This window comes from Suricata suricatta, chromosome 5 (assembly GCF_006229205.1).
Source record: "Suricata suricatta isolate VVHF042 chromosome 5, meerkat_22Aug2017_6uvM2_HiC, whole genome shotgun sequence".
In the NCBI taxonomy this organism is placed as follows: Eukaryota; Metazoa; Chordata; class Mammalia; order Carnivora; family Herpestidae; genus Suricata; species Suricata suricatta.
The window spans coordinates 69,422,006-69,445,755 of NC_043704.1; the positions used below are offsets into that span (position 1 = coordinate 69,422,006).

General features: G+C 45.3%; 1 protein-coding gene across 1 annotated transcript in view; it reads left to right on the forward strand.

The window, feature by feature from the left end:
- Positions 1 to 23,750, forward strand: part of KALRN (kalirin RhoGEF kinase) — a 609,954-nt gene that overhangs the window by 283,707 nt on the left and 302,497 nt on the right. Inside the window, exons 9-10 of the mRNA XM_029938721.1 lie at positions 2,716 to 2,946; positions 20,993 to 21,115. Coding sequence (XP_029794581.1) covers positions 2,716 to 2,946; positions 20,993 to 21,115 — 354 coding nt within the window. The remainder of the gene's footprint in view (positions 1 to 2,715; positions 2,947 to 20,992; positions 21,116 to 23,750) is intronic.

Sequence of the window (23,750 nt, forward strand, 5' to 3'; positions counted from 1 at the left end):
CTGGCATGAATTCTGAGAGAGAGCCTGGAGGACATAAAGAGATGGGCTAATTAAGGAAGCTGCATGAGGAGGGGAGAGTGAATTCACACCTGGCCATGGGGCAAGGATATTTGGAACAGTGTTTCTCCAAGGGGTTCTGGGACCACCTGCCTCAGACTCCCCTGCAGTACTTGTTAAAGGTGCATCTTCCTGGGTTCCACCTCCGTCTGCAACAGAATGTCAAAAACTAGGGCCTGGAAACTACATTTTAGTAAATATTATACCAGGTGAGTTTGATGCATGCTGAAGTCAAAGAACTAGTGGCTTCTGGTCAAGAGTAAAGGTTTTTGCCACAGTCAAAGCTGAGTTTGACTCTTGGCTCCCCTGCTTATAGGTGTGACTTCAGGCAAGTTACTTAACTGCTCTAAACCTCAGTTTTTTTCTGTGAAATGAAGGTGATAACACTTTCCTGTAGTTTGAAGGGTTACAAGATACTGCATGGAATGCACTTGGCCCAGTGCCTGACAGTAATACGTGCTAAAATAATGGTAACAGGTTTTGTTATTATAGGAGGCAGAGAGGAGAGCTTGTGAGCCAAATCTGATCTCATCAGCTTTGATCCAAATGGCCCAAGGCTTTCTCTTTTAACAGAATTGTGCCCCCATCCATGGGTCAAGAATCTCTAAATTTACTCCTTGTAAGATACAAAAATAGAGCGTACCAATGAGACTAATATTATACTTAACATGTTTCACACTTGTAGGGTGTGTATATTATTATATAGAGAGACACACTATTTCTCCCAAATTTTTGTCAGGCCCTAGCATGGTGGGACCTAGACATTCCCTCCAAGCCCATTTCTGAGGTCAGTGGGCTGTCCCTGCCTCCTGCAGATACGGACTGAGGCTGAGGACTGGAACTCTGTTGACTTGGACGTTAGGACTTGGCCCTCCAACTCTAACCACCCTGCCCTTGACATAGCACAGTGCCAAGGATAGCATCTGCTCAGAGTTCCCTGAGGAGAGCTCGCCTGGATTTGGCCACAGGATATTTGTTTTATTCACATCTCTGGAGGGTGTTACCTTTGTATTATTTCTGAGGCACTTACTCTTCCCTTCCCCTGGCAGTGCATCGGAGGGTAGATGTAGTCCCCTAGATTGGCTGTGTTCCTCCAGCCAGCCTTCCTCTCCTGTCTCAGCCACAGATTCCCTGCCCCTGATTCCCCTTAATCACCAATCTCCCAGCCCCGCACCCTTTCTGTTGCCCCCATGAACAGGGGGAGTAACAGCTGCCTCTGTGTTCCTGAACCCTTGGTAAGCTATTTTTAGGACATGAAGGTGAGGCCAGGGGAGGCCTGGGCTGAGCAACAACGCCTCATTCGCCATCAGAAGGCTGGAGGCAGGAGCACGCTTCCTGCCCCACCTTGCTGGAAGAAAAAGAAGACCAAGCAACTCCAAACAACTTTGATTTCATCTTTAACCAAATTAATTTAGGGCCTCAAAATCCCCTAATTCCCTAGTTACCGCTGTCTTAAATTGGAAAGATACATTCTCTGCTATGTCCTCTGCCAGCCACAGGTATCAATCAGATAATGCCGCTTTCCAGAAATATTGGTGCCTGTAATTGTACCAAGATTCCAAAAGGAATGACAGGGAATGTCACCCTTGCTGGTCTCAGCACTGAGGGGAATGTTGGGGAGCTTAAGAGCATTGCTGCCATGTCTACAAGCTACAGGTCACTCCCTGGAGCACCTGGGAGGCTCAGTGGGTTAAGCTTACAACTTTGGCTCAGGTCATGATCTCGTGGTCTGTGGGTTTGAGCCCCACATCGGGCTCTGTGCTGACAGCTCAGAGCCTGGAGCCTGCTTCAGATTCTGTGTCTCCTTCTCTCTCAGCCCCTCCCGCCCCTCCCCCCCCATTCTCTCTCTCAAAATAAACATTAAATAAAAAATAAATTAATAAGTAAAGGTCCTTTCTTTACTCTGCATGTTCTGGAAAGATGGGGCTGTTACCCTGCTCAGGAGGGAAATAAAAGGAAGTTGTACATAAGGAGAGCAAAGGAAAGATAAATATAAAAAAAGAAAATGAAGAGGAAATAAGGAGGGAGAACTGATGATGTGGAAACAGAGTTAGTAACAGGACTACTCTCAGTCCCCGTTCTAAGCGCTCCGCGCGTGTTAGCTCCCTCAGTCCTCCCCAGCACCATGAGGTTGCCCCATTACTGTCCCTGTTTTACGGACAAGGAAACTGAGGCCCAAAAAGGTTAAGTAACTTGCCTCTGGTCACACATCTAGAAGTTTAGAGCTAGGTAGAAACAGGGCGCGAGGTTTATGGTGTCAATTTATATTCAGCTTCCTTTCTGAACCAAAACTCTGCTGCTTGACCTAGTCAATGAGTCAGTCAAAATATCTCTTAGGTACGATGGACCAGGCACTATTCTAAGTGCTGAGGAGAGATGAATGAGGCAGGGTACCTGCCCTTGTGAAGCTAAAATTCAAGGGTGAGAGAGGCACTGATTGAGCACCTCTCCTCCCCCAGGATTCAGGATGCTGTGCCATCCCCCAGGCCACAGGCTGAGCACCAGGACAGCTCTGGCTGGCACAGTCCTAGGGTGTCATAGGGTCTGGGTAGGGCTGGGACCCTCAGTCCTAACCAGGGATCCCTGGGGCAGACTCTCCTAGCCTCTCTGTCCGTGCCTCCTTCTTGGCTTCCCTGATCGAATCTTTCCTTCTTGCAGGTCAGCCAAGATGGCAAAGCACTGCTGGATGTGCTGCAGCGTCCCCTGAGTCCTGGGAACTCTGAGTCCCTCACGGCCACTGCCAACTACTCCAAGGCGGTGCACCAGGTGCTGGACGTGGTGCATGAGGTGCTGCACCACCAGCGGCGGCTTGAGAGCATCTGGCAGCACCGCAAGGTGCGGCTCCACCAGCGGCTGCAGCTCTGTGTCTTCCAGCAGGACGTGCAACAGGTAACAGGCCACTTCTGGCACGAGTCCTCCATCCCAGGCAGGCAGAGGCCCAAGTCCCTGACTGGGGTAACCAGGCCTGGGAACACTTGATTTGTGGAGGGAAGAGGGCAATTCAGCCCCGACCCCCTCCCCCAAACCATGTGGAATTATCAGTTGCATGCTTCTTGCCTAAGCAGGTTTACGGATGGGCCTTCTCACTCTCTGGTGCAGGGCAGGAGACTCCGTCACAGACATAGCATGGTTCCTTGCAGTTAAATGGCAGAGAGCTTGATCCTCACTCAAGGAGGAGCTTTCTAGATGACTCACGGACCTGGGAGGTTAATTGAGCACTGCCTGGGTTGGACCGCACACAGTGAGCTCACTTCCCAATCAGGGATGCAGGTGGTCTGCTAAAGTTGGGGTGTCATTGGGGTATAGGACCTCTAAGGGATTCTTTGGCAAGATTTTACTTGGCAAACCAGATTTAAAACATGGGCTATTCATGATAAGAGGTTATTTATGGCTTAATCTGCCTTTTTGCATTTTTATACCGGTCATAGCTTTTTCCTTCACCACAAACATTAAAGACATAGTTATGTTTTGACTATTAAAGAACAGCCTTGCCACAAATGCACTTTTGAATGAAATGACCCCTTTTGTTTCCCTCATGCTTCTCTGTCTGTCTCCTTGGAAACTCCTGGGGGCTTTGCTCTAGTGTGGATATGCCTGGGGATGGACAGCTGGTTGGGACCTGGAGACTGAGGTTAGGGTTTCACTAACTTGCCTGTTGTGAGAGGCAAAGGTGGGGGCACTCATGCTCTCAGTGTCTGAGGCCAGCACATAACTTCAGTTTATACATATAAAATAATATTTCACACTCCTAGACCCTCTGTGGTATTGGCCGAGTGTAATCTAAAAGTGTGTCAAAATATACATGAAACACTGAGAGCCAACTGGCCATGTCTCTGGAGTGTTGATCCCCTTCACAGCTGCTGTGGGAGGGGCCCCAGTGCCCGGTGCCCTGAGACAGAGGATGGAGGCTGAGCAGGGCATCCTGTCACCAGCTGGGACACTCTCTGGGACGGGGTTCGCCATGCAGCTGGGGCTGGAGCAGACGGGCCTTCAGGAGTGGTTCCAATTCTCGAGCTACCCTGGTTTCATTGAAGGCACCCCTCCCTACCCACCACCCCATGCTGGAGCCATGATTGAATCATCAGAGGCGACAGACACCTCAGCCTCAAGAGAGATGGACACTTATTTGCTGGCCCCAGTTCTGAAACCCTTGTGGGGCCTGCTGGGAAAGGAGAAGCAAATGAATCAGTTGCCTACTCCTGCCATCTGGAACTGTCCAGATAAATATATCATCCCTGAGCACAGGAGAGCACGGAGTCCATCTGTGATTGAGACAGAGTGAGGTGCCAGCCTCCGGAGGCACGCAGAGGGTGTGTTACTATTTCAGTGAACTTTTAATGACTCATGGAGGCAATCCAGGCTGCAGGTTGTATAGGGCCTTCGTGTGCTCTTTGTCCTCCTGCTGTTTCATGGCTGTTGTACCAGGATGGGCCATGGAAAGGGGCAGAGGGGCTGTGTGGAAGGTGGCATCCAAACTTGCACTATCTGGGAATTGGTGTCCCCAGACTTTTCTGTGGTCACCTTGATATCAACACTAAATCTAGGGGGAAAAAAGTATAGTAAAACTATACCTATGGGCATTCTACATCATGCTTTTAAAAAATGAGAATATTGCTGGAATTGAGATGCTATCGTCTCTTCTGTACAATCACATTGTTGGCACTGAGCAAGAGTTAGTAGAACATTAGGAGGTGGATGTGATAGGTTTGGATTTTCCATGAGAACTGAATCCCCCAGGATGGTAATTCCATTGTTCTTCCCAGGATACATGACTCTCACTTCTGGAACATAACTTCCTTCACCCATTGTCTCACGCAGACCTTCACTCTTCATGTCACTGACACTGGGGCAGTTGTACAAGGAAGAGTGTGGAAAAACAAGGGCTACCAGATCTGGTGATGGGTCTCCAGTGTTTACCTTACACCCAGTCAATCATCACCTAGCAGGTGGTGGAGCTGCTGCTTCAAAAGGCTTCTGGACAGGTGCACCTGGGCAGCTTAGTCGGTTGAGCATCCGACTTCAGCTCAGGTCATGATCTTGCAGTCTGTTAGTTCGAGCCCCATGTTGGGCACTTTGCTGACAGCTCAGAGCCTGGAGCCTGCTTTGGAATCTGTGTCTCCCTCTCTCTCTGCCTCTCTCTCAAAATAACTAAACATTTAAAGCAAAAGGCTTCTAGACCATAACACACTCAATGATTAGTGTGAGAAACTTAGACTTTGGTCACCTGTCTCCCAGACACTTAGTATATATTTGTCATCTATATTTTGGATGTTTCATTTCATCTCTTCCATATCTCCTTGAGAGTAGAAAGCATGACTTCTTCCTCTCTGTACACCTTACAACTCTTAGCTGTATCTGACATGAAGCTGGGATTCTCTTTATATTGGCTGACTTAAGCTGAAATTATCAGTAAAGGACCCCTAATGATAAATTTCTGTGAGGTGGCTCAGCCCATCCACTAGTCGCTAGTGAGTACTGGAATCCACTTGTAGGAATAGTGATATGAAAGTCTTGAGGGTCCCAGGTATTTACAGCCAAAGTAGAGGATACAGGGACAGAGCCTCAGTGCTCACAAAGTGTCCCAGTGCTTATCAGTTATTCAGAAAGTTCAGGCTTCTTCAATGAGCCTAGAATTTTATTGCACTAGGTTCTGGCAGAATGCCTAGTTAGTAAGAATGGCTCAAGACATACCCATTTGAAAATATAAAGAACAGTTTTACCAGAACATGCCAATCAGTGTGCAAGGCAATAGAGTATTGATCAAACAGTTATAGGCAGAGGCATGAGAAGTCAGAGTTGGTGTCTTGAGGGAGGGGAGAATTAACTGAACCATATAGTCTATATCCAAGACTCTTTAGCACATTTGGGGTCCAGAGGTGTCCAGAGATGTTAGCAGTGTGGAAAGCTTGTGAGTGAGCGTCAGTGGCTGGGCCAGTGCGGAACAATGTCTAGGAACACAGGCTCTGGAGCCAGATACCCTGAGGGCCAAGCCTGTTCTACAGGTCTGGGCTGGGCAAGGCAATTCATCTCTGGGGCTTCCGTTTCCTGACCTCTAAAATAGGAATGATCATCATACCTATCTCATTGGACTGAATGAGATACAAGTACAAGGCTTAGCACCCTGGTTGCCTAGCATGTAATAAAGCCTCCATCAGCGAGGTTGTTAGTACCTCAGGCATCTTCTGAGTGGTACTCGAGCGCCCCCTGGTGCTTGTGCTGTTAGGGACCCCCCCCCCCCCCCCCACCTGATTCTTTTGTTTCTAACAACAGCGACTGCTTCTGGGGTCTTCTGAGTTCTTTTTTTCATTCAATGGTAATTTAGAGCTGTCAGGGACCTGAAAGACCATCTAGTCTAATCTATAATATGATCAAGGCACTTGAGGTCCAGAGATGTGAAATAACTTGGCCACAACCACACAGGTAGTTAATGTAGTACCAGGACCAGAAGCTAAGGGTCTTGGCTCCCTGTCTACAGAAAAGCCACACAAGGGAGGAGCCAGGCAGACAGAGAAGGAGAACAGGAAGAAAGACAGGAAGCACACATGCATACTTACATGGGGAGAGGAAAGAGAGATAGACACATGCACATAACCCGAAACAGGGAGAAGAGGGAGAGAAAGAAACAACCCACATGGACAAAGGACCAAAAAAAAAAGAGATTTTAAAACAGAGAGCAGAGAAACAGACACCCATGGGATGGGAGGAGAATCAGAAAGAGCAAGGTGAGGGAGGGGCAAAAAAGAAAGAGACAGAGTCTCCTGCTGGTGGAGAAGAGAGGGCAGAAAAGCAAGCCAGCCTCTGCCAGCCCGATTTGTTGCCCTATTGCCATTTCTGGGCATGGTCTTTGCCCAAGTGGGAAAATTTTGCCCATTAAGGGCTCTAAGCAGAGCAAAGCAAAAAGACAAAAACCAAGGGTAAGACCAGTGAAAAAGAGATTTCATTTAAACCTCTGCGACCAGAATTGGCCTGGCACATCATCCCTGTGGTTGCCCTCCCTTGAGTCCCAACAGATATGCTCAAGTTTCTCTTCCCTGCTGGGTTTGAGGGCAATGGAAGTAAGTCTTTAAGTACCAAACCAGAATTGGGGTTCATTAAGCTGCAGAAAGGTACAGATGGGCCAGACCCTGCTGTGGTATCGCCAGCAGAATAATTTTCAGTACTATTGTGTTTCCTGTGTAGAGTGGGACAGCCCTGAGCAAGAGCCAAAAAGAGCAGTACATGACAGCATCAGCCTATCTCCACCTTCTGTCTCTTATTTCCTCCTAACTCCTGCAGGGACTACTTCCCAGCCCAGAGAGACCTGACTTTGTGCTGACAAGAACAAGGAGTAGCTAGATTCTTGATCTTTTTGGCAGACATGAATTCCATTCCATTTTTTCCCTAGCCAGAGCAACTGGTTTTGAACACTCTCTGCTGGTCATCTTATTTTGCCTCCCCTTCTTTTTCTTCTCCCTCTGTTTTTTGTAAGAAAAAATTGATGAAATGTTTTAGAACACCTACTGTGTGCAAGGCCCTGTGCTGGGAGTCTGGTTCCTTGCCTGCGGGAAGACATATGCATCAAAGGATGTATGAATGACACACAACTGTCTGGGTTCAGAGCCAAAGAAGCAAAATAACCATGGGCTTGTGGAGTCAGAGCAGGGAAAGTTCCCTGTGCTTGGGGTGGCATTGCAGTGGTCCTTAGAGCTCAGGCAGAGGAGATGGAGATGGTGTTCCTGGGTGAAGAGAGGAAGCAGAGAGCTAAGTTACAGCCAGGGGACAGGGAAGAGGAAGCCTAACTGGGTGCCCACTCTTAGCAGAGAAAGTGGGAGGTAAGGCAGAAAGGGTTAGGAGTGGTCTCAGTGGTGTGGGTGGGACAGAGAGGTTTGAGGCTCCGATGCCCTCCCTTAAAAACAATGTCTTTTGTTGTTAAGCAGTCCAGTCAGGTGAGCTGGTCAGAGGCAGTGATGGTAGAATTTATCAGGCTCAGTGACTTTCCCTTCTGAATGACTGTATTAATATTAAAGTCCATAGTTCTTGTACTACAAATGAATCTCACCTGTTTGTATCAGTTTTTCTGGAGCCTCACATGGAAAATTACAGGTTTTACTATGTCAGTTCCTACCTGCCAAAGAATATGTAAAAGGATTTGAGAGTGATTTTTTAAAACTCCAGATAGTCAATCTCTTACTGGTGGTAGTGACTATAGCCCCTTAATCTTACTAAACCAGTTTGGACATTGTATGATCCAATTGGCAGATTTGCATAATAAAAGATGAGCACTTTGGGTTGCACATAAAATGATTAGTTAGAAAAAAAAAGACCAGAATGATGATGGGTCTGGAAATGAACTCTTCTTCTAGGAAAGGATGAAACCATCTAAGAAGGAAAATGCTCAGGGTGTGGTCCCAGGTAGATCAGGGAACACACACAAGGAAGAATCTGCAAAATTTGAAATGCTAACTGGCTACTTGTTGGGTATGCTGTGGAGAGGATTCAAACCTCAGAGAGATGGTTGGGTTCCAACCCTGATATTTTGTTACTGGGATTAAATGTGCCTATAAAAGTCGTGTTGTTTAAAGTTCAGGATTTATCATCTTTCTGAGTACATATGATGGAGCATCCAGTGTCTTCACTTGCCTTTTCTTATTTAATCTTCCAACCCTATGAAGCAGATGATAGTTTGGTTCCCATCTTCCTTGTAAGGAAATTGAGCCTTAGAAAGGTTAAATAAAATCTGCCCAAGGTCACACACCTAGTAGCAGAATAAGAATTCAAATCCAAGTCAGCCTAACATCTAGGTCTTGCTCTTAGCTTCTCTGCTATGCCACAGGCACTATGCTACCTGACAGGAATACAGAGAGACCCAGACTCTGCCCTTGAGATGTTTGTGAGTTAGTGCTGGAATGTCATTGCTCAAAGGGCCCTGGTAGACAACTTGGTCCCAAAGGATGAGACTTGCCCAAGGTCATGTAGCCCAATAGCTAAGATTCATCCTCAACCTGCATGTTTAGTAAGACACACACTGACAAGTCATACTCATACCCACTCTTCCCCATCTGCTGCCTCATTATAAAGCTGCCTTCTACAGTTATCTATCCCTGATACAAAATTCCCTAGAGCATTATGTCTTCAGTAATATCCATTTGCCTATGTGAATATTTAGCAGTATTTAAGTTTTCAATTAAGTTCTTTGATGGTCAAAATCCAATCACTGAAATACATTAAAGAAAATGATAGGTGATTCTTTGTCAAGGTGAACACATTGAAAGAAACTAGGGTTGAGGATCAGCTGCAGTGGGGAAGATAGGGAAGGAATCAAAGGAGGGTTCTGCTCATTAGAGTAGCTTTCTGATTGGAGAGAAGATAGGGAAACATCCTAAAACTCACCCTCTCTGTGTTCCTGATCTTAGAGGGAGTATTCTGTCCCTCTATCCACCCAGCCTTCTCCAAGTATTGCCTAGAATTGGCAAGGTTGGGGAGTGAGATCTAGAGGCTTGCTCAGACCTTCCTGACTGGGATTGCTTGGGTTTCTAGTACCCCTCGCACACTGTACTCTAACCCTCTGATCCCTCCCCACTCAGGGCCCCTTCCTTAGCCCTACCTTCTGCCTTCCTCTCTCCCCTTCCCTGTCATGGTCTCTCCCTTGGTGCTTATTTTGATTTTCTGTATGTAAACTCTTCTGTGATTAAAGAGTGGTCATTCCGTGGTGAGCACTTTGTAACAAAGGACCTAGATGCCTCCAAACAGCAGGGCTGGGAGGCTGGTGAGGCCTGGGAGGCAGTGAGAGGAAGTCCCTTCCCTGGCTGGAGTTACTGAGCCTCAGGGCTTCCTTGATCCTTGGAAATTTTAAGTATGTTTAATATCCTTAAGTCCTTTTTATTATTATGTTAATGATTGAGAAGACAGCCACCAACCAGGGTCACATCTTTTTGATAACCCCTATTCTCACTGTGTCCTTGACCCAACAAGCTATTTCTGGAGCCTTGAACATAAGGCTAAAGAATAAAAAAGACTAGCACTTTATAGCCAGTGGGGAGCTTTTCAAAGATTAGAGAAGAGGAAACATGCTATCAGAGTGAAAGTCTAAGGTGATTTGGTGCCACTGGAAAGCTGGGTTGAAGTGGGAGGCTCCTGGGAGCCACAGTCCTGTGGCCATAAAGCATGAACTAGGGAAAGAGGCAAGGGTAGATTTAAGAGCATTTGTGAAAAGATCACTAGGACCTTTTGTTTTGAAAAACAAGAGAGACATCAAGTACAAATGCAGAACGATATTTTTCAAAGTGTGGTCCTTAGACACCTGGCTTAAAATCATCTGCCCAGAGTGGGGAACCTGTTACAAACACAGATTATCTAGCCCTGTTCCAAGTTTTTTGATTCAGAATCTGTGGATAATCTGATGTTTTGTCAGGGAACAAGAATGTCTTGTCCCCTTCCTGGGGAGGAAGAATTCCTATCCCTTTAAAGGTCCTTCTAGCTGGGCTAAGAATTAAATGAATAGGAAACAGATTAACAGAATTTGATTAAATAAAATTTAATAGGCATACTTATGGGGAATCCACATAAACATGGAAATTCCAAAGACAGGCAAAATGAGGTATATATGTCATTGTGAACTAAGGAGAACAGGGTGGGGGTCTGAGATTCCAGAGGAAAGGAATGCACTTCACAGGGCAGTAAGAAGAGCAGATGTTTGGTAATTAGATGTTTACCCTACCATACAGATGGGTCACTCAGATAAAATTTGTCTCTGCTAATAACCCTTATTCTGGGCAAGACCTGCAATTTAGATTCTTCTGTGTAGTTAAGGGAGACTCCAGGGTCTCAAGTGTCTTCAGCTCAAAATAATCCACATGCCAGGGTTGCATATTTTGGGAGGGGGGAGGTGGAGCTGCCCTAAACCCCCTCACTTAAGTTTTCAACTGAACACCAGGTGATTCCGAAGTATTCGGAGGTTTGAGAGCCTCTGACTTAAGAAATCCAGGCCTTACTGATGAGAAGTACAGGCATTAAGGCACCAGGATGCGGAGATTCAGGGAGGTGCTGAGGACAAAGATGAGTTCAAGTCACCCCAGCTTCCGCCTCGTTGGGAAGGGACAGGTGTGGGCTGGCTGGGAAGAGAGGGCTGCAGGGTAGAAGCAACTGAAACTCTGGGGCTTCAGATCTGTTGGTCAGCTTCTACCCAGCCTTGGTCTGTCAGGCCAAGGGACCACATTTCTCAGGGGAAAAAGAGTAGACACCTGCTAATGAGTTTCAGCTGAGACTTCTCAGAAAGATGATGGCTTCGCCTACCATACCAAGACATTTATTTTGATCATACTTGTTCCGGACAGGGGGACAGAAAATGACTTGCTGGGAAGTAGGCATTTCAATAGCGCCTACAGGCTCTCCAATCTCAGGTGATGGGTGCCAAGTGGTACTTGCACTGTGTGAGCCACCCCCCTTCAGGACTAACATTCACTGTGTTCTGCTAGGAGAAAGAAATAATGACACGATAGACCGTCTGGGGTGCTCTTATACATCGTGTGTACCGGAGCCTTTAACAGAACAAAATGTGTTTTAGACAGCTGATTTGTTTGTTTGCTTTTTTTTACTGGTGTCAGAAAATGGTTTTCTGAAGAGTGGGGAGTCTAGGGCCTGGGGGTGGGGGTAGCTGCTGAGAGGGAAGAGTTCTGCAGTTTACTTAAAAGAACAAAAACTTCCTGCTTGTTTTACTGTGGATCAGATTATGACACAAGCTTAATAACCTGTGTCGAATAAGATGACTGATCAGGGGAAGCCAGATGAGGGAATCAGAGAGCTGAGATTCTGATTCCACATGTGTTTGTAAATTGTCTCCATTTCCTTTAATCATACAGGAAGGAAGTTCTCAAATCAGATGGGATGAGTTCATTCACTCATTTATTTAGCAAATGCTCTCTGAGAACCCAGCTATTAACCAACAAAGCCCCTGCTCACATGGAGCGTACATTCAGGCTGCAGAGAGAAAATACTACCACTAACAAATGGACATGTAATATGTTGTATGGTGATAGCCAGGGATGTATGGGCAGAAAGCTGAATAAATAAGCCATGGGCATGTGCTTAAGAAGAGACTCCAGGCATGTGGAGTGGGATCTAAGAAGTCCTTGACACCAGAATGAGCTGGGTGCATTCCCAAAAAATGGGAGAATGGCCAGAGTGGTGGCTGAATAGACAGCAGAACAAAAGGCTGAGAAGTTTGAAGAAAAGGGTCTACGTCAAATCAGACTTATAAGCTAGAAAGACCATTTGGATTTTCTAAGTGTGGTCAGAAACAATTGTATAGTCTTTAGTAAAGGGAATGTCGTGAATTGATTTATGTTTAAAGAAATAGGTCCAGCTACTGAGTTAATGGGGGAGTCATGAGTAGAAGGAGGAAGACCACGCAGAGGGCTGGGGGTGGGGGAAGAAAGGGAGAAAGCTGGTGGCTTGGACTGATAGTGGTTATGGCAGAGACTGTGTATAAGAAAGGGTCAATAAGAAAGAATCTCAGGCTTACAGCTAAGTGGTGGGGTGAATTCTGCTATCTTTTGTTGAAGTGAAAAACACCAGGAGAGGAGGCCAGAAGGGAATCAAGAGCTCTGTTTTAGATATGTTAAGTCTGAGGTTCCTGTTAAATGCCAAATTGGAGATGGAGAGGAGGCTGTTGGGTATGAGTCAATCTCCAGAGACAAATCTGGGTTGGAGCTGTGACTATGGAAATTACCAGCTTATCAATGATACTTAAAGCCGTGGAACTGGGTGAGATAATGCAAGGAATAAGAGAAGAGAGGGAAGAGGTCCAGAACTTGAGCCTTCAGGTATTCCAAAATGTGGAGGCTGGAAGACTAGGACAGTTCAGAAAAGAAGACCACAGTGAAGGTCAGTGAGCCAGGAGGAATTCCTATTGAGGTCAGTGTCCAAGGGGCTAATATAGAAATGTTTCTGGAAGAGGGCAGGCTCTTCCTCTTAAGTGGAGCTGAGCAAGGTGGGTGTCTCCACTGGGTGAGAGGGCGGCAGTGGCCCAGGGAGGTCAGAGCCCGAGTAGGCTGAGGATATCTTTGGGGGGGGGGGGCAGCTTAGCACCAGAGGTCCCTGAGGGAACATGGTCCAGAGTGGAGTGAAGAGAGAGTCCCTCTACAGGGGCAGCCTGGTGCAAGGTGTCAGAGAACCTATAAGAGGGGGTGGCCTGGCATAGGTGCACACTGAGCAGGGTAAGGAGACCATCCACAGTGTCACAGCTCTGGCCAGGTGAGGACAGCATCCATGCTGAGAGGGCAACCCCACTTAGAGGATCTGAGTCCAGACAGGGTGAAGAGTGTCCACACAAGGGTGTAACCAGGTGAGGTTTATTAGAAAGTGGTCTTGGAATCCACCCCTGAGGAGGAATCCCTGACTGTATTATTTGAGAGGTGCATGAGCTCAGGCAAGTTAATTAACCTCTCTGAGACTTATTTGCTTCGGGGAGATAATCACTCTCACCTCCCAATGCTGTGATGAAATAGCACAGATGAGGTGATGAGCCACATCCCTGGCCTAGTGCTTGACAAAGAGCAAACCTTCCATAGCTAATAGTCTCTTCTGAGGAGGAGGGGGGTTGCTGTACCCTCCATACAACAAAAGACCTCCGTGTAAGTAAAGAAATATTTGAGTTGGAAGAAGACTTAGGGAGATGGTCTGATCCAGCATTTTCATTTGAGGCAGTAAGGACCAGAGATGAGAAGGTGCACACCCCGCTGGATCATAGCTGGTTAGGGGCAGATCTGGGACCAGAATCTAGGTTCCTCTTGATCCCAAGGATGGTGTCTATAAGTTATGCTGATCATGGTGGTAGTAGATTTTAATGATGCTTTAGGAACCTAAGTATTTTTATGTGTAAGTAGAGCTGAGATACAAACTTAAAACTTCTAAGGTGGATATCTCTGGGTTTCCTCTAACACTAAGACTCCGTCATGTTAGAAGAATCTAAAAAAATCAAAGTCCCAGAGCAACAAGCAGCTAGACCCTTGATTTTCTCCCATTAATTCATTTGCATTCATGGCCACATTCAGAAAAATATCAATAGTTCTCTTCAAAATGACTTTTTTCTCTTTCCCTTAGCAGCTAGAAAGGTCTGTCTCCTGCTCTGAAAAGCACCCTGCCTTTCGTGTGCTCATTGGAATAAACACAATTAGATGAGGAAGAAAGGGGGCGATTAGGGAATTATGTATAATGGCTGTTAGATTGGCTCCGGCATCCGGTTCAGGATGTGAGTATCTCTCTTGGAAAAGACTGTTCTGGGAAAGGACTAATTTCTGGTTGAAGGGTTGGGGCATGAGAAATGAGGAAGAGCTTTACGTGTTGTTTTTTAAGACAGCCTGCCTCCTGGAGTGGCCTTGAGTTCTGGGTGTTTGTTCCCAAAGACGGCACAGATCAGGCCTCCTGAATAGGATAGCACAGCCTCTCCCAAGGTGGTAGGGCAGGAGCCTCCACCGAATTGCACTAGACAGCTCACAGATATAAACGTTCTTGAGTCTTTCCTGCACATGTGGAGCCAGCAGGGATACTGGGGCTGGGGGAGGGGGGTGGCGGGGGTGGAAGGGTAGCATACAGTAGTGAAAATCCCATACTCCTTGAGCTCAGGAACTAACCACCTGCCACGTGGGGCAGGGGAGAGGGTGGAGACACACCAGAAGAGAACTCTGGGTGCAGACTGAGAGAAGGTCTATGACACAGTGAGGAAGGGGAGTGTGGAGCTGACACATTCACACACACGCATTCACACAGTTTTGTGCTGGGGATGAGTGTGAGTTGAGTGCAGTTCAACAAGTCCTGAGCAAACCATGCTGTGCTGTGTGTCACAAGGAGGTCAGAGTCTAGTGGGAGAGACAGGCCTGGAGGCAGTCATTGTGGTCTGAACAGAATCAGGGAAGAGTGGCACCCCACCAGCCCAGGCGGATTATTGAAGAGAAGTCTTTATAGTCTTTCCAGAACTAGTGATTCTGAGATGGTGCTTCAAGGATGAGTAGAAAGGAAGCTGGGAAGTGGATGTAGGGAGAAAAGGGGATATGGACATTTCAAGTGAAGTTAAAAATAGCAAAACTCAGGGGCAAGAAGCAGGTTTTGGGGTGTTTACGGGTGAGGCAGGGACTCACTGGAGGTGGGGTTGAGAGGGGGTAGGGTGACCACAGAGGACTTTGCATGTCTGGTTAAGGGGCCCCTCAAAAACTATGTTCCAGTGAAATGTCCACTCAAGAATGCACAGGATAATTCCATTTAAGCCTAAATTTGTGTTTTCCAATGGATTGGTGTCCCTATTTTTTTTAATTATGAGGATCAAACTATATTAGCACTTTATAACTTATTTTTAAACCTGAGTGTATAAAATTGTTTCTTTGAAACGAAGGGCATATCTTGCCAGAATCAGATTGACAACTATCATTGGGTGCTACTTCCCACTCAAGTTCACAGGCATAACTGTCACTTATCAGAACCGGAGTATATGAAAATGGAAAGAAAACAAGAAAAATCTGTTATCTCTGTGCCATCCCTCATAATTCATTTGCTTCTATACCAGTGACCAGGTCTTTCTTCCACGCTGTTATTCAAGCCAAGCCCCAGGGAATCAGCCTCCCACCTGCCTCTCCATTGCTCCCATACCCATGCACCAAATCCTGGCCATTTTCTCCCCCAAATATTACTCAGACCTGTCTCTGCACAGACGCTTCCTGAGCCACCAACACCTCTTGTCAGGATTTCTGCAATGATGTTCTGTTTTCCCAACTCTACTCTTGTCTCCCTCGGATTCTCCACAAAGCAATCAGAGCAGTAGCTTTTAAATGCAGGTCTTCCCATGCAGACATATCACTCAACGGAAAACTTTCTTCTTGTACTCTTTTCATACTAATGCAAATCTTGCAGTTTATACTTGGAAATAATTATTTTATTCATTTTATCAGAGTAGTGCATGTATGCATCATTTAGAAAATTTTTATTTCAATAGGTAAATTTGAGCACAATAAATATGATAACAACTAAAAAGTACACTGACTTATTGAAACTCTTTTTGCTAATAAAAAATAGATAACAGTACGTGGCCTTAGAGAATAAGTAAATAAATTCTCCTTGTAGCCCTCTGGTGGCTGATGGGTTGAACCCTGGAATCTGACTGGGCACACCAGGGCTTCGCACATCTGGTTCCTGCCTTCTCTCATTTCATTTCCTGTGTAATGCCCAAGTTTTCAATATCACCGCAAAACCAGAAACCACCAGGGAGACCGAGTCACGCGTGTAAAAGCAAAGGGCATTTATTACTACGGCTTAGGCTCGCCGGGCCTAAGTTCGGTCTCATAGCCTTCACCAACGCAGTGGATCCGTGCTGAGAGCCCAGAACAAGGGCTGAGTAGGGTTTTTATGAGGTTTAGGAAGGGGAGTTACAAGAAATTGTGACATCCAATCATTATTGTATAACAGCATTGGCAGTAACTCTAACCATACACATTGTCCAGGGTGCTCGTTACTTTTGGCAGGACCCAATTACAACTTTTAGAGTACCTTCAAAATCAACCAATTACAGGGCGAGTTCAGGGTCTTATTCAGTGACTATCGGGTTAACTTTAACATTAGGTAACAGGGTCCTATCTAAAGTTCCCATCTGCAGGTCTCACCCTTAGGAATGAGGGGAGAGGTAGCTGGCCTTTCCTGATTGGATATTGCAAAGTGGTCTCCTGCTCTAGGCAATGTGTAACTGCCTAATAGTTCCAGAGAAACTGACCCTTAGACCTTCTAGTTTAGAGGGGGACCTCTGTCATGGAGCCTGTTAGGTTCAGCCTTACACCTGCTTACCCCTACTCAAGCCATTTCCATTCCTTGCTTGGCTGAGCCCTACTCTCAGGTCTCAGCTAAACCTTACTTCTTCAGAGAGGCCTTCCCTGACTGTTGACACTTTTCACCATTGCAATTAATGATCAGTTGTGTGATCTCATGCCTGGTGCCTGATCCCCACACAGCCTGAGCTTCCAGAGTCAGGGTGGTGCCTGCCTTGTTTCATACTGCACTCTGGGCTCTTCTAGTGCCCAGCACTAGGGCACAAGAAGACTAATAAGTATCTGTTTGAGTATGTGATATTCACATCCCACATGTGCTTCTTTGATCCCATCCCAAAGAACCTGCACACAAAAAATAAAAAATAAAACCATCTAGGGGTTTGTATGTGCTCCTTTGAATCATCATTTTTGTATCCACTGTATGACAGTGCAACTGCTGTCAACAATAGTCAAATTATAGAAAGGGCCCAAATGTCTCTGGACTGATGAATGGATAAAGAAGATGGTGTATGCATATATGTGTGTATAAGTACGCACACAAACACACACACACACACACACACACACACACCACAATGGAATAGTACTTAGCAATCAAGAAGAATGAAATCTTGCCATTTGCAACAGTGTAGATGGAACTAGAGTGTATTGTGCTAAGTGAAATAAGTCATCAGAGAAAGACTAATATCATATAATTTCACTTATATGTGGAATTTAAGAAACACAACAGATGATCATCGGGGAAGAGAAGGGAAAATAAGATAAAAACAGAGAAGGAGGCAAACCATAAGAGACTCTTAAACACAGAGACCCAAGGGTTGCTGGAGGGGAGGGGTTGGGGGATGGGTTAAATGGGTGATGGGCATTAAGGAAGGCACTAGTTGGGAGCACTGGGTGTTATATGTAAGTGACGAATCACTAGGTTCTACTTCTGCAACCATTACTACTCTGCATGTTAACTAACTTGAATTTAAATAAGTAAATAAATAAATAAAACCATTTATGTTGAAAACACTTGAATACCAATTCAAAGCCATTAATAGGTATTAACTATCAACCTTACTATCTTGACTGAAATTCATAAATGATTATTTTAAATAAAATTGTGTAGATGAGAAAAACAGGGATAGCTAATAAGGGGTACCTTGATGGGTGTATACACTTTGGTAGGGGCCACAGATGGAGCTAGAAATGCAATTTATTCTTCAGCCAGTGATGTTCAGAGTCTGGGACTCACCAATAACTAAGGGATACCCAGACTTCCAGTGCTGCACATTCATTTGCAGAGTGTAAGGTAATTGTCAGGCACTGCTGGGGTCTACTGTGCTGTGCAGTCTGGGTGGGAAGCTGGATGGTACTCTCAGGACTGTGGGATGTGGGATCAGGGTCAAGAGGGCATGTGGTCTAAATGCATGTATCAGGCTGTGCTGGCTCTGAATGAACTGTCTGAAACCAAAGAGTCAGAAATCTGCATTCTGAACAATACCTCCTATAGTGATTATGGTTCTCTGTCCTCAGGTACTTTTTCAGTCTCTACGTATAACTACAGTAATTTTGTCCATACCCTAAATCATTTGCTTTTTTATTTGTTAAATTGATTTCCATGCAGTCCCTGCATCTTCACTGAGATTACACTTGTTTCCCTGGTTTCAGTCCTAATGGCAGGAGTTAGACTAAATGGAGACAATATGAAAACACAGAGCAATCAAAGTTATGTTGGAACTAATAAAAGCCTATCAAAGATGAAATAAGGATTTTTAAGAGGTTAAGGTAAAGCTAATTAAGTAAACTTAAGTGTCATTAACTGATAATGAACTGACATTTTAGAGAAAGCAAAAGAACTTAAATAGGACGCAAATTGCTTTTTAAAAAAAAGTTTACAAGTTGTGAAATCACCCATAAGGAGTATAAAAGCTAACCATTTGTGAACCAGTGGGCAAAACGCTTTCCTCTTAAACCAAATTGTTTTAGCCTAATAAATTCTGCTAAAGCTGGAGAGAAAAAAAATAACATCTCCAGACAAGCAGGTCATACTTAACTGCTCAAAACTAAGTAAAAAATAATAATATTTGTAATCTGAAAATTTGTCATAAATTCCCAAGCATTTGTAAAAACCGCAAGTCAGTTGTTTTGTATATAAAAATTATCAAAATTATCCATAAACTACATTCTCAAAAGGGATTCATACAATTTAAATATGTATTTAAATATGTATTTAATACATACATAAAATACATTCTCAAAAGGGATTCATACAATTTAAATATGCATAAAAATGACAGAGCTGCACCATCCATGGTACATAGTACATGGGAAACTTGGTAGGCCGTGCAGACTGATGTCACCATCCTCTTTACAGTAGAGAACTGTGGGGTCAGATTTTGTCTAATTAGGCAAAAACGTACTCTCCTGACTTTTCTGTGTGTTGAAATTTCACCATACATAATTTTAGAGAGACATGGGCTCTTTTCTCCAAGAAAGGGAACTTTAGAGTTCCTTTCAGTGCTGCCTTTCAGTGTTTGCAAAAGGTAAAAATCCAGTTCATTTATGACTGCAGTTTATTTTCACAGACATGCCTCTGGATTATTAAAAACATATATTGCCAGGATTTGTTCTATAAGGTATTTAAGTCTCTCCACCCAATGTTTATATAGTCCTTTTCTAAAAACCCTTTCTTTTCTCCTTTTGAATGGACAATTACCTGACATTCCAGTTTTGTGAAGTGGATGTTTGTTAAGCCTAATTTTTATATTCATACATCCATTTCTCTGACCTAATACCAATCCTGTTGTGGGCTTTATGAGAGTGTCGATGAAGACTTTGAAAGCTTCCATACTTTGCACAATTTTAGGTGTAATTTATCTCAAATGTTAAAGGAAGCGAAGACAAAGGCAAGGTTCTGCGGAACCAGAACTTCCATGCCTGTAGTCCATGGAATGATTTGGTCTGTCTGCTTGCCACTGGGCAATCTGTAGAAGAAACAGGAATAGACTGAAGCATCCTTTTAAACAGGCCCAGCTCATCTAAATCATTTTCCAGAAAGTCATTCTAGAACCCAGGAAGGCTAGTACATCATTAATCAGGTGTTCAGGCAAAGTCCAGAGTAACAGGAATGGAGGGCGCTCAGTTGTCTAGGCAGGGTCTCTAGCAGGTGTGTCTATGTGCTCTCATTGAGTTGCGGCCCCCTGCTTCGCTGAGCGCCAGCTCTTCAGAGACCAGGAGATGAACTGCTTGTCTTCTCCCTGAGAGGCACACAGTTTTGTTAGGCCATCAGTGTGACAGCAAAATAGGTGTTAAAGGCTTTATTTAGTCCTCCATACATTTCAAGACTCCTACTAATAGGTTTTTACTCCTCCAGTCCAGTGTTCCTCAGGACAACATGTTTTCTCACCTTCACAGCATCTTCTCCCTAGTCCTTCTTCTGCTCCAGCTTCTCTCAATACCAAGGAAAATGTCCTGAGGCCAAATCACTAGATCCTAAGCCTAGAAAAACATGGGGTCTCCACTTCTTCCTGGGAAAGAATCATAGCTACTAGAGGCCTTAGGATGCAAAGAGATTTGTTTGCTGTTAACTGGTTGGTCAGTGCTGATTGGAGGAAAGGGGTGGAAAGAAGCCAGAAAGGAGAGTTCTCCTAGTGCTCACTGTCTGGAGCAGCCAGGTGGGAACTAACAGGTACAGACTTTACCCTCAAGATTAGGAAGGGAGTCCCAGAGGTCCTGAGGAGGCAGGGTGCCCACAACTGGTTGCCTCTGCTGTGAGTACTGTTATGGTGAAATAAGGGATGCATACGTCATGAGGGCCAAGGAATTTTGCTGCCTGATTTCCTGTAGCATGCCTGACTTTCTGTGGTTGGAGTCAAGGTAGTGAGGGGTTTAAACTGTGCCTGATAGTCTGTGTAGCTTGTTTAAAATAATTAAGCCTGGGAAAATGGGAAGCGTAATGAGGGAATATTCTGGACATGAAAGATGAGTTGATGTAGTGAAGGATGGGACTGGTACATTGCCAATGACGGTACTGAAACCCCTGGATGGGCAGTGAATTGAACCTCTGCAGCTGGACTGCTGCATTCTGGTTGGGATGGGAACCACAGGACTCTCACTGCCGCACATGTTGTCTCAGGTGTTTCCTTCTGTCGTTCTTCTCTGACCAGGTGTTAGATTGGATTGAAAACCATGGTGAGGCCTTTCTCAGCAAACACACTGGAGTTGGGAAGTCCCTGCATCGAGCCCGGGCCCTGCAGAAGAGGCATGATGACTTTGAAGAGGTGGCTCAGGTGAGATGCTGTTTGGTCATGTGTGTGGAGCTGGGTAAGGGAGACCAGGGCTCTGGCTTTGGTACTTGGTGGAGCTTGTCGAGGTGATAGCGCAGCTGCTTCTGGGCTGCCTTCCTGCCTGATGCAAGGAGAGCCTTGTCTGCTTTTGGCTCACTAGGTGAGTGATAAATAGACCCTTAGTTTATGGCCTTCAAAGAAAATCTTCCTGCCAGTATGATCTGTAAATGCCTTGTCACAGGGTGGTAATGGCAGAAGGAACAGCAACAGCCCAGATCTGCTGCTTACGGTTATCACTGAGGGGCTGGGGGTTGAGGGGGCTGAAAATCAACATTAGCTCTGCTTGCAGATCTGTGTGTCTCTGGGACCTGGAGGAAGAGAGGCTACCTGTTCACCACATCATGTACTCACACAGCTCAATGTACCCAGGGAATGTGGCATGATATTCGGTCTTTTAGCTGAGCTGCACCTCTAATCCCAAAAGGGCTCTTTTACCTAATTACACAAAGATACTGGGAGAGGCTTTGACCATTTGAGTTTATGGTAGTTTTACAAGAGGGTTGTTTTGTTCTGAACCTCCAGCCCCCAAATTTTATCCTAACTCTCTTATATTCCTCTTCTGGGGAGTTCTCCACTGGATCCTGAACATCTTCATTCTTCTAGATGAAATACTACCTTGTTCACTTATATTTTCAGGTATGATCAGTTGCAGTGGAGACTAAGACTGAAGGCTGAAGCAGGGAAGGGGCGTCTGACGGGACTCAGTATGGGGCGGAAGGGAGGATGACACAGCTAGGGGCTTGCCATGTGACAGCACTAACCAGGGCTGGCTCCGATCCCACCACATGGGGCAGTCCTTCGCGTGGGCGTTGTGCAGACTGCCACCCTCACCCAAGGAGTCTACCAGCCCCACACAGATGTGAGCGTGGGTGGTAAAGGTGAGCCCCTGCCAAGAGCTCAAGGAATCTGCTAAAGGACAGGAAAGCAGTGGAAGCACATCACCTCCCTGGGGAACTGGCAAGTATGTGCCGGTAAGTGAGAGGCCTGGCAGGTGCCAGAAAGACTGAGTCACTAGTGACCTCAAGCCAGAAATATAGATGGATTAGACCCAACCTATCCAATAAAGAAAGCCTCATATAGAATCTTTGTGCACAGTTGGTGGGAATGTAAAGTGGTATAGTTTCTGTATGTCAGTTCCTCCAAAAATTATGCCTAAAATCACCATATGATTCCGTAATCCTCCTTCTGCATGTATTCTCAAAAGAATTAAAAGCAGGGATGTGGAAAGATTCCTGTACACCAGTGTTCATAGAAGCATTATGCACAATAGCCAAAAGGTAGAAGCAACCCAAGTACCCAGTTGAAAGGATAACAAAATGTGGTCTATATACAATGGAATGTTATTCAGCCTTAAAAAGGGAGGAAATCTGACACATGCTACAACATGGATGAATCTTGAAGACATTATGCTAGGTGAAGTAAGTCAGTCACAAAAGGACAGATATTATATGAGCTCCATTTATATGAAGTGCCTGGAGTAGACAAATTCACAGAGACAGAAGGTAGAACGATGGTTGCCAGGGGCTAGAGCAGGGGAGGGAGAAATAGGGAGTTGTCATTTAATGAGTATCGAGTTTCAATTTTACAAGATAAAGAGTTCAGGAGATGGATGGTGGTTGTACAGCACTGTGAATCTAATGCCACTGAACTTAAAAAGCTTAGTGTTATTTTTATTTTACCACCACAACAAGAACAAGAAAGTAAGCCTCATCCATACAAGGACCTTCTGCAGAATGGGCTGGATTATGCCAATGTAATATATAGACACAAGCCAAATATGGCGCTGGATGTAGCACAGACCCCAACTGTCTGAGTGGCCAGGCATGCTGGGTGCTTCTGCTGTCGGTTAGCAGACAAAGGATGGGAGAGGGCCACATGGACTCCTGTGTGCTGAGAGTGGGGGTGTGGTAACTGAGACAGCCTATTGGAACAGAGCCATCCCATAGTTGTGATGTTCCTGCCTTTTGGCTGTCCTGTGGCTCAGCCCTTTCTCACTTAAAAAGATATCCCCAGAGCCACCCACAGCCCTGAACCAGCCATCCACCCTCTGTCCTCTTCCTGCTGCAGCCTCAAAGGCAATGCCAGCCTTAGTTATAGGCCCTTGAGGGAACTGTTGTTTTTGTGCGTTATAATCAAGAAAGCCTGACGGCCACTGAAACTCTAACGTTTCTATCAATGGCTCCCCTAACTTCTCACTGATGCCTGATAATAAGCCTTTCACAAGGAACAGTGCCTTTCAGTTAGTAGTAGAGACACACTCACATTCATACTAAAGAAAGAATGGACACATTTTTGAGAGCTTACACTTCCATTATGTATTTTAGCTCTCACCAATCCTGAATGATGCATAGTATTAGCCTTGTTTTATAGAAGACAACACTAAAGTTGTCTTCTATACTATGAAGTTGTTCTTCAGTGTGCCCAAGTCATCTGGCTTGTCCGTGGCTCTGCTAGGATTTAAACTCAGGTCTCTCTGATTACAGTTACGTTTTCACCCTAACTCCATGCTGTTCTTCCTTATTGAAGTATAGGGACTGAGTGTAAAATTCATTTCCAAATGCTCTTTTGCTCATGCAAA